At 57.4% G+C, this 9,576-nt stretch overlaps 1 protein-coding gene and 13 non-coding genes across 14 annotated transcripts in view; 7 read left to right on the top strand and 7 right to left on the bottom strand.

Annotated features, from left to right (window-relative positions):
* Nucleotides 1-90: 90 nt before the first annotated feature.
* Nucleotides 91-172, bottom strand: TRNAS-GCU (transfer RNA serine (anticodon GCU)). Its single transcript has one exon. It is a non-coding gene; the product is annotated as a tRNA-Ser (tRNA).
* Nucleotides 173-391: 219 nt separating this feature from the next.
* Nucleotides 392-464, bottom strand: TRNAM-CAU (transfer RNA methionine (anticodon CAU)). Its single transcript has one exon. It is a non-coding gene; the product is annotated as a tRNA-Met (tRNA).
* Nucleotides 465-598: 134 nt separating this feature from the next.
* Nucleotides 599-680, top strand: TRNAS-GCU (transfer RNA serine (anticodon GCU)). Its single transcript has one exon. It is a non-coding gene; the product is annotated as a tRNA-Ser (tRNA).
* A 277-nt stretch (nucleotides 681-957) lies between these two features.
* The window catches only part of LOC143694549 (uncharacterized), a 31,638-nt gene continuing 23,019 nt past the window's right edge, over nucleotides 958-9,576 (top strand). The window contains exons 1-3 of the mRNA XM_077181855.1: nucleotides 958-1,026; nucleotides 2,749-3,134; nucleotides 3,273-3,390. Of these exons, the coding sequence (XP_077037970.1) occupies nucleotides 958-1,026; nucleotides 2,749-3,134; nucleotides 3,273-3,390 (573 nt within the window). The remainder of the gene's footprint in view (nucleotides 1,027-2,748; nucleotides 3,135-3,272; nucleotides 3,391-9,576) is intronic.
* On the bottom strand, nucleotides 2,688-2,759 carry TRNAP-AGG (transfer RNA proline (anticodon AGG)). The gene has a single exon. It is a non-coding gene; the product is annotated as a tRNA-Pro (tRNA).
* On the top strand, nucleotides 4,520-4,591 carry TRNAP-AGG (transfer RNA proline (anticodon AGG)). Its single transcript has one exon. It is a non-coding gene; the product is annotated as a tRNA-Pro (tRNA).
* On the bottom strand, nucleotides 4,885-4,956 carry TRNAA-UGC (transfer RNA alanine (anticodon UGC)). Its single transcript has one exon. It is a non-coding gene; the product is annotated as a tRNA-Ala (tRNA).
* TRNAP-AGG (transfer RNA proline (anticodon AGG)) lies at nucleotides 5,289-5,360 on the bottom strand. Its single transcript has one exon. It is a non-coding gene; the product is annotated as a tRNA-Pro (tRNA).
* Nucleotides 6,637-6,708, top strand: TRNAA-UGC (transfer RNA alanine (anticodon UGC)). The gene has a single exon. It is a non-coding gene; the product is annotated as a tRNA-Ala (tRNA).
* Nucleotides 6,963-7,044, top strand: TRNAS-UGA (transfer RNA serine (anticodon UGA)). Its single transcript has one exon. It is a non-coding gene; the product is annotated as a tRNA-Ser (tRNA).
* TRNAA-CGC (transfer RNA alanine (anticodon CGC)) lies at nucleotides 7,570-7,641 on the bottom strand. Its single transcript has one exon. It is a non-coding gene; the product is annotated as a tRNA-Ala (tRNA).
* TRNAP-CGG (transfer RNA proline (anticodon CGG)) lies at nucleotides 8,780-8,851 on the top strand. The gene has a single exon. It is a non-coding gene; the product is annotated as a tRNA-Pro (tRNA).
* On the top strand, nucleotides 9,085-9,156 carry TRNAA-UGC (transfer RNA alanine (anticodon UGC)). The gene has a single exon. It is a non-coding gene; the product is annotated as a tRNA-Ala (tRNA).
* TRNAP-AGG (transfer RNA proline (anticodon AGG)) lies at nucleotides 9,450-9,521 on the bottom strand. Its single transcript has one exon. It is a non-coding gene; the product is annotated as a tRNA-Pro (tRNA).

Here is a 9,576-nt window from a genome sequence, read left to right as displayed (position 1 = left end):
GTGTGGGGGGCTGGTCTTGTTCCAGCCTCCCCCCTATGGGTACATCTGTTGATGGCTGTTGATGGAGAACCCCGGGCAGCAGTAAAATCCCGACGAGGGTGGGATTCGAACCCACGCGTGCAGAACACAATGGATTAGCAGTCCATCACCTTAACCACTCGGCCACCTCGTCTGAGTGTGTATAGTTTGCCTCTCCACCTGCCGCCCACGCGTGGAAACCACTCGTCCTACGCCCTCGGCCTCCCCACGCCCTTGAAGACCCGAGCCTGTGGGAGCCGCCCGCCGCGGGGGCCGGACAAAGGCGTCGGTAGTGTCTGGGCCGGGCGCACTGTGGAGCCACTTGGAGTGGTCACGGGGAAACAAAAAAAGACCCCAGTAAACTGCAAAACGCTGCCCTCTCTGAGGCTCGAACTCAGGACCTTCAGATTATGAGACTGACGCGCTGCCTGCTGCGCTAAGAGGGCGGTGGAAGGAGGCACTGGCGTTGGGCCTCCGGCGGGTGAGCACGCGACGAGACCACGACGGGCTCCGGAGCAGGGCGGGAAGGGGCTGCGGCGGCCGCGTCAGGCCGCCAGGGGGCGACCAGCTTCCACCGTGGGACGAGGTGGCCGAGTGGTTAAGGCGATGGACTGCTAATCCATTGTGCTCTGCACGCGTGGGTTCGAATCCCATCCTCGTCGAGATTTTGCTGCCGCGCGGGGGGAACTGGGCAGCAAACTTCGCAACTTCGGGGTGGGCTCGGTTTCTTGCGGCACATGGGGACTCGGCAGAGGCGGGAGGGGAAATGGTACCAGCTAGTGCCTGGGCTACGCTGGCATCTGCACCCTCTCGAGGTTCAAAAGTCACCCGTGCCCTGGAGATTTTGGGAAGGGGATGTCCGAAGACATTGATGTAATTGTCTAAAGGGCCAGCCAAGGTCCTCATGTAGAGGGGCGGATAGTCTCCTATCCAAGACTCATGGAGAAGAAAGCACTTAGAAATCGTTACAAGAGCGATTACTGCCGAAAGTGGCTGTTGAGCAGTCAGGTGATAACCTTCTGAAACGTAGAGTGTAATAGGGAAGTAAACTGGGACATAGGAAGTGTGAAACCGTGGATGGATACCCTGGATACTGTGGGGAGAGCAGGCAAAGAAGGTATAGGAGGGTTTTTCCCATCACAGTTGTTGTTAATTATGCCCATTCATTGTAACTTGGAAAAAAAAAGCAGCAAAGACGGCAAAAGACAAAGTGCAAATCTGATCCTGCACGTGGTGGGAGCCCAGAGGGGCAGAGGAAGGTGCCCTGGCCCCACACCACCCCTAGCCCCCACTGGTGTGGGAATCTATAAAATTAGAGGGTTTTGGGAAAGCTGCAAAAGGCAGGCCTCAGATACAGCAAGAACTGTGAGTAGAGCTCAAGCAACAGTCATGAGATAGGTCAGCAGAAAAATTATTTAAACTGTAGAAAAAGCAAGGGCAAATAGAACAATAGCCTGTGTATTAATGCTTGTCTGAATAGCTTTCTAAGCTGCAGAAAGTTTATCTAGCAAGATATTAGGAAGGTTAAAGCTTAAGAATGGAGCTCTGTGCATTATGTTTTAAGGCTTACAAGTAGGTATTGTATTCAAAATAAGCAAGCATTGTTTTAACCAAAGGTACATGTGCTTATGGTGATTGGATAGAACTACTGTCAGTATGCTTTTGCTTTGTGTGATTGGTCAAGAAGCTTATAAAGGAAGTTGTAACATTAAGTTTTCTGGTCTGCTGCCTGGATTGTGAGCTGCTGGCATCTTGCCATTATCATAATCATGTAATGAGACTGATGCTGAAAAAGAAACAGCTCAAGACACTTTCCATAGCAGCCCCGTCTCGTTCGCGTCTGTAAATAGCCTCCTTGCCGGCGTCACACTGGCACCGGGATGCTGGGTGTGGCTATAGGTGACTTACCTGGAGAGGGATCCAAACAGCTCCCTTCTCCCCACCCAGCAGGTATTAGCCCTCTCCTATGGCTCATCCCGGCCATTGGACATGTCTGGGCACCCTGGGAAGGTACCTGAGATGCTGCCAGGTCCCTCCAGCCAAGTGTAGGAACCTTGGGCTGTGGGCTGGGCAGCCATGCCAAGGGAGACAGATCCTGCTTGCTGCTTGTGGGGCTTGCAGGCACCACAGGGTAGGGGCAGGTCCTGGGTGGGAGGGACGCCTTGGTGAATCTTTACGTCCAGTGAGGGACCCTGAAATAAGCGTTCAGTAAAAACGTGAACCCAAACTGCTCTGAGTCAGTGTCATCATTGTGAGGGGCAAGTAGGCAGTGGGGAAGCCCCGGCAGAGTCCCCAACTTGCACCAGAGAGGAAAACCAGACTCCCAGGCGCCATTGGAAGTCAAATCCCGGATCTCCTGTTTACATGACAGATATGTTAACCAGCTGAGCCAGAGCCCCAACCTGCCCCACTGCCGGAGTGCCCCATGGCCACAGACACAGCCCTTCCCATGCCATCCCCATCCCGCTCCCAACTCAAAAATAGGGTCACTCAGCAGGACCGATGGGTTGGGACTCCAGGGACAGGGCACAGCCCCATGTGACGCTCTGTATGCCACGCTAAGCTCAAAGCCCTACGCGTGTCCCTGAGGGATAAAAGGCGATGGCCGGGTCCCGTCGGGCTCTGCACCGGCTAGGCGGGAGGAGGGTGATGATGCCCGAAAAGAAAAAGGGCTCGTCCGGGATTTGAACCCGGGACCTCTCGCACCCTAAGCGAGAATCATACCCCTAGACCAACGAGCCAGGGCGCGCTCCTCCTTCCGCAAGGCCCCGCCCTCCCGCGCCCCGCCCGCACACGGACCCCGCCCCGCGCCCGCTCCCCCTCCCGCAAGGCCCCGACACCGCAGCCCCGACACAGCCCTGCCCCCGCCCCGCCAAGCGCCAAGCACTCCCACGCAGCCCGCACACCCGCACCCCGAACCTCCGCGCCCCGAACCTCCGCACCTCGAACCGCCGCCCGAACCGCTGCCCGAACCGCTGCCCGCCACAGCGCCCCGCCGCCCCCACCACCCCCACCGCCCTCCTGTGCGCTGCTCCTCCCCCGCCGCGCCGCCGGCGCTGCGATGGCCGGGGGCTGAACGCCTTGCACTCGAAATCCAGCAGGGTCTCCCTGCGCAGGTTCCAATCCTGCTCACTGACATGGGTTTTGCCCAAAGCTCTGATATCTCTCTCTTTTGGGAGTCCCGGGAGGAGTTGATAGCGGGAGTGTCATGAAGAGCCACACCGCCCTAAGCCCTACCTTCTCTTCTCCCTCAGGTGGGATTTACGGTTTGGATACTGGAGGTGGAGCATCCTGAAGATCCTGAGTGTATTACTACTCATAACCCTCTCCCACATCCTTGGAAGGACAGTGTACCCCGCCTCATTGCTCTGGGTATGTGTTTTAGAGTGGAAGTGGTCCCGAATTCAACTGTTGCATGAATCTGCCTACTTGGCATGCACTACCCTCCTCCTTCTGAGCTGGTCCCCCCAGCATCGATTTTCACCCCAAGAGACATCCTGAGCCCTGTGGGGAAGTTAAAAAATGCCTTCTATGCTCTGCAGCCTCCAGGCACGGTAGGGAAAGAGCCACAAGATTATTATACAACCTTGGGATCCCAGGACATAGCACCAGGCCTTTCGTGGAGAGCTCTGGCAGCCTCACAACCAGCAGAGAGGTGGTTGAGTAGGCACAAGGATGTGGAGAATTCTTAGGAGTTGATCTGAACTACATCTCTCTCGCTCAGCAGCATTTTGCCACCAGTCCTTTGGAGTCCATCTTTCCCACAGGTATGTACCCGGCCAAAAAGGGTCACCTTCAGCGCTGGACATGGTGGGTAGGCAAAAGTAAGAGATACATGGGAGCTGAATCTAGGACCTCCTACACCCAAAGCAAGAATCACTCCCCTAGACCAATGAGCCAGGATGTGCCTATTTTGTCCTCCACTCTACATCTCCCAGACCCTCTTGGGGGTTGAGGGGTAGCCAGGGCTCAGTGTGGCCTCACACCCTCTGGGAGCAGGGAGGTGCCTCTTGCTGTAGCCACGAGATGCCAGATCCAGCAGATGTGACTGCCCGCCTCTGTTTTGTCCGTAAATGGGCCTCCCCGGGCCTTGCAGCAGTTGGAATGGCCGGTGCTTTTTGTGGCACCTTTTGCTGTGGGGCATGGTGCAAAGGGGATGTGCTGTGAGCGGTGTTTGTCCTCAGTGTCAGCAATGGCCGTGTGTGTGTGCCAGGGCTGTCGGTGCGTGGGGCGCCCTTGGTGTGGGTGCGTGGGGGGCGCTGCGGTGGCGGGGGCAGGGGGTAAGGGGGGAGTGGAGCGAACAGTGTGGGCCGTGTGAGGTGGTGGCGTGTGTGAGGTGTGGAAGGGTTGTGCGGGTGCGGGTGCGTGGTGTCCCTGTGCGGGCAGGGCCGCGAGGTGTGGCAGCGTTTGGCAGCGTGGAGCGCTGTGCTTTGCCTGGCAGCAGGGAAGCATGCGAGGTGTCCTGGGCCACAGTGGGGGTGCGGGGCACTCCCTGCACCCCGGCTCGTTGGTCTAGGGGTATGATTCTCGCTTAGGGTGCGAGAGGTCCCGGGTTCAAATCCCGGACGAGCCCTTTTTCTTACACACCCAGCGCCCCCCTGACACCCAGCTGGACCCCCGGCACCCGTCGTCACCCCAAGAGACACTGTGAGCCCCGTGGGGAAGGGACTCTGGCTGCCTCCGCTCTCTACAGCACCTGCGGAAGGAGGGACATCTCGCCAGGCATTTCCTTGCTGCCTGCCTTGGGCTGCCAGCAGGCAATCCCAGCTCCCACGTGCCCACAGGCAGCCGCAGGGATTTCTTGTGGGCCATCTGGGGGTCTCTGGGGGCCCTGGATGCGGAGGGCTCTGGAGCGGCAAAAGGACGTGGAGATGCTGGGGGTTGATCCCAGGGCCTCTTGCATGCAAAGCAAGCGCTCTCCCGCTGAGCTACATCCCCCTGCCACTGGGCCTGGCCTGGCGATCTCCCGCGTCCGAGCAAGTGCCTGTGTCTGCTGCCTTGCCCTGCCGCCCAGGCTGGGGAAAGGGGGTTCAGGTGTTTGCAGGCAGTGCGGGTGCCTTAGGTGTCATTGGGCTGGTGGGGGGGTTGGAGCAGGGGGAATAAGTGTGGGGCAGAGCAGGGAGGGCAGGTAAGGGGCAGAGTGGACGCGTGGCAGGACTGTGTCGGGTGGCTGCACTGTCGGGCGGGGCGGAGGTGGCGAGGGCGAGTGCGAATGCCAGGGCAGGGTGCTTGCAGTGTGTTGAGGGTGAGCAGCGGGTGTGTAAGAAAAAGGGCTCGTCCGGGATTTGAACCCGGGACCTCTCGCACCCTAAGCGAGAATCATACCCCTAGACCAACGAGCCAGGGCGCGCTCCTCCTTCCGCAAGGCCCCGCCCTCCCGCGCCCCGCCCGCACACGGACCCCGCCCCGCGCCCGCTCCCCCTCCCGCAAGGCCCCGACACCGCAGCCCCGACACAGCCCTGCCCCCGCCCCGCCAAGCGCCAAGCACTCCCACGCAGCCCGCACACCCGCACCCCGAACCTCCGCGCCCCGAACCTCCGCACCTCGAACCGCCGCCCGAACCGCTGCCCGCCACAGCGCCCCGCCGCCCCCACCACCCCCACCGCCCTCCTGTGCGCTGCTCCTCCCCCGCCGCGCCGCCGGCGCTGCGATGGCCGGGGGCTGAACGCCTTGCACTCGAAATCCAGCAGGGTCTCCCTGCGCAGGTTCCAATCCTGCTCACTGACGTGAGTTTTACCTGCGTAGATGGCAGTCGACCCTTCCGGTATACATGGCGTCTTAACTTTCTTCTCCTGCCATCAAGGAATATGTAGCATCCTAGGGCAGGGAGTCATGGACCACTCACTCTGGGGTCAGGGGAAATCCTCCCGGTGGTGGTGTTACCACTTTTTACCGATGGGCCAGCTGGGACCCATGCAAGCCCAGGGCAGTGGTGCCAAGGTGCCCAACAATGCAGGTTTAGGGTGTGTTTCCACTTTAAGGTATGAGGAGATGTGGGTCTCACTCCCCGAGGAATTGTCGTTTTGGTCAGAACCTGTCCTGTTTTTCCCTGGAGGTGCAGAGCCCTCTGGGGTCTTCCCATTGTTTCCCCCCAATCACTGCAGCTTGGGGCTGGGCAGGATGAGTGGTGCAGCTCGAGGGGCTAGCATGGGGTGTGGCACCCACTGTGTACCACTGCTGTCCCCCGCACTCCAGAGCCTGCCATGCTCCCAGGCAGCACCAGTGTTTTTTGGCAGGGGTCTATAGAGGGGTCCAAATGCCAGCCCTACCTCCTGGGCACTGTAAGATGATTTCCTTATTCCAGGCTGTGCCAAGGGGCAAAAGGCAACATTAGGCACCCTCCTCAACTCCCAGAATTGGGGGGCACATATGTGGGGCATGATTCTCACTTAAGGTGTGAGAGGTCCTGAGTTCACCTCCTCGATGAGGCCATGTTTTGGGCACCTAACTTCTTTGGCTGGCACATGGGACTGCGGCATAACCAGGGCTCTGGCACAGAGGGCTGGGTGCTCCTTCCTGGCTGGGTGGGCAGGATTGACACCCCAAGGCTGGCAGTGTATGCCCTAGGGATGAGGGGACTCAGCCAGGCCATCTCCCTGCCCTCCTTGCCTTGCACAGGGGGATGTAGCTCAGCGGGAGAGCGCTTGCTTTGCATGCAAGAGGCCCTGGGATCAACCCCCAGCATCTCCATGTCTTTTCCCCTCCAAGACCTGCTGTATCCCTGGGCATCGTTGGAGGGTGTTTCCCTATGCTGCCTGTCTTGTGGCCAAGACAGCTGGATTTTTTCCAGCCATCAGTAAATATTCCTGCATGTTCCCTTTTCCCAACCCTTCAGGTGTGGGTACTGGGGCTGAGCAGAGCCCCACACCAAGCTGGGGGATGGCATGACCTGAGGCAAAGTGGGGTGTCCCCAGGTGTCATCAGCTGAACAAGGGACACCAGTGGCTGTGATGGCCGAGGGGTGAAGGCGTTGGACTTGAAATCCAATAGGGATTCCCTGCGCAGGTTCGAATCCTGCTCACAGCGACAGGTTTTACCTATGGGTGGATGAGGTGGGGCCCCAGGGGAACTGACCCCTTTCCTCCGGATTTTGATCCCTGGAGAGCAGTGGACAGGAAAGGGGCAGTACTCTTGCATTGGATGGGCTTGTGGACTCTAGCCTCAGCTCCTGCATGACCCCTCCTTTTGGGCACCTGTGGCCAGGCATGGCCTCTGCAGTGTCAGGGCAAGGGTGGGGAGGCACTGCCCAGCACAGAGGGCATAGGCAGCCTCCCAAGCTGGGTGACCCCTGAGATGGAATGGTGCCATCACTGCCAGGAGCACAGTGTTGCCCAGTGCCAATGGGCACAGGCACGGCTCAGCCACGGCTAGGGCTAGTTCCCTCCTGGGTTGGGAAGGAGCTGTCAGGGCAGCAGGGGTCATGCTGCCACTGCAGCCTCAGGGGGAAGCTCTGCCATGGTCACTCACAGTTGGGGGAGCCCTTCCCGAGGTGGATGCGAGTTTATCATCACTGGCCCGTGAAGGAGATGTGTTTGAGGAGGGAAAAAAAGCTGGAGATGCTGGGGGTTGATCCCAGGGCCTCTTACATGCGAAGCAAGTGCTCTTCCACTGAGCTACATCCCCTGCCTGGGTTCCTCACTTCTGGGGGTTCTGCTGACCCCCCTGCTCCTTGTGGCTCCCATTTTAAAACCAGGCAGGTACAGCCCATAGCCATGCTGTGCTGGGCAGAGTGGGAGCTTCAGACAAAGTTTAGAAACTCCCATTGAATCTTGAAATGCAGAGAGGAACCCTTGGCTTTCTAAACTTTTCAGAGAGGAGCCTGGGTGTAGCTGGACCCAACCTTAGTCCCAGATTTTGCAGTGATTTATCTCTAAAATATTGTATAGGTATAGTAGAAATTTTATACAGCTTTATCCTGCAGGATTAAAAATAAATATTAAAATTAATACTTACACAAATACATATTCTTTATTATGATGATTAGACAAAAAATCTTAATCAGAATTCTTTACTACACAATATAGGTGCTATAACAACTATTACAATATAGTGCACTGTGAAGGAATATTGAAACATTTATATTAAAGCTAATATATTAAAGCTGCCAAAACCAATTATTAAGTAAAGTTTGATGTTTCTCACCCAGACCAGCCAATGACTGGGGGCAAATCTCTTGGGTTCAGCCTTAAGGAGTGACCTTGAGGAGTGTCTCTCAGGGGGGAATCTCCACACATAGCCTTCAAGAAAGGATCTGTCAGAAAATCCTGCCATTTAAATCTGGGACTTTTATAGTATAAAAGCATGGAGTATGAGCCAGATATGTCCAGGCCAGCTGTGCCAGCTCAAGAGCTTTAGTAAAGTTCTCGGTACTATTACTTGTTTGTTCCTTTATCGAGATATTTGACCAGAGCTACTGTATCTTCATCTCACTATCAGGATGTTTAAATTTGAGGTTGATGAGTCAGGCTGGTTTCAGCTTTATTCAACAGCAAAAGCAGCGTGACCTATTTTCTTTGTTGAACACTGATTGTTTGGGAAATAGAGCATTGTTTGTTTCCTCCATTCCATTCTCTGGCATTCCAGAGCAACCTGCTACATATGTCCAGGTGACATCTCCACAGCCAGGGAAGAACAAGGGTGACCTCTTCATGGTGACCATCCATCAGGAACAAACAGAGCTGCCACAGGTCCCATCTCACACCAGGTAGCTCTGTGAGTAGTCGAAGTAAAAAAAAGGGTTTTCTCCCACCATCTTCTATCTGGCTCGTTGGTCTAGGGGTATGATTCTCGCTTCGGGTGCGAGAGGTCCCGGGTTCAAATCCCGGACGAGCCCTCCTTTTGGGCACCTACGCGCCTTGGGATGCGGTGGAGCCAGGGTGGGGGTGGAAGTAGGGAAGCAGTGCCTGCAGAGCAGCGATGGGCGCAGTGATTTGTGTGGGCACATTCTTAAAGCAGGAGGAGCGCAGGAGTGGACAAGGTGGAGTGCAGCCTGTGACAGTCGGGTTTGGAGCCATGGGGGCAGAGTAGGGTGAGGGGACTTGGCCAACTCCCCTTGCTATTGCACAGGGGGATGTAGCTCAGCGGGAGAGCGCTTGCTTTGCATGCAAGAGGCCCTGGGATCAACCCCCAGCATCTCCACGTCCTTTTGCCGCTCCAGAGCCCTCCGCATCCAGGGCCCCCAGAGACCCCCAGATGGCCCACAAGAAATCCCTGCGGCTGCCTGTGGGCACGTGGGAGCTGGGATTGCCTGCTGGCAGCCCAAGGCAGGCAGCAAGGAAATGCCTGGCGAGATGTCCCTCCTTCCGCAGGTGCTGTAGAGAGCGGAGGCAGCCAGAGTCCCTTCCCCACGGGGCTCACAGTGTCTCTTGGGGTGACGACGGGTGCCGGGGGTCCAGCTGGGTGTCAGGGGGGCGCTGGGTGTGTAAGAAAAAGGGCTCGTCCGGGATTTGAACCCGGGACCTCTCGCACCCTAAGCGAGAATCATACCCCTAGACCAACGAGCCGGGGTGCAGGGAGTGCCCCGCACCCCCACTGTGGCCCAGGACACCTCGCATGCTT

Source organism: Agelaius phoeniceus, chromosome 7, assembly GCF_051311805.1.
Source record: "Agelaius phoeniceus isolate bAgePho1 chromosome 7, bAgePho1.hap1, whole genome shotgun sequence".
Taxonomy (NCBI): domain Eukaryota; kingdom Metazoa; phylum Chordata; class Aves; order Passeriformes; family Icteridae; genus Agelaius; species Agelaius phoeniceus.
This window is presented reverse-complemented; position numbering and strand designations above follow the sequence as displayed.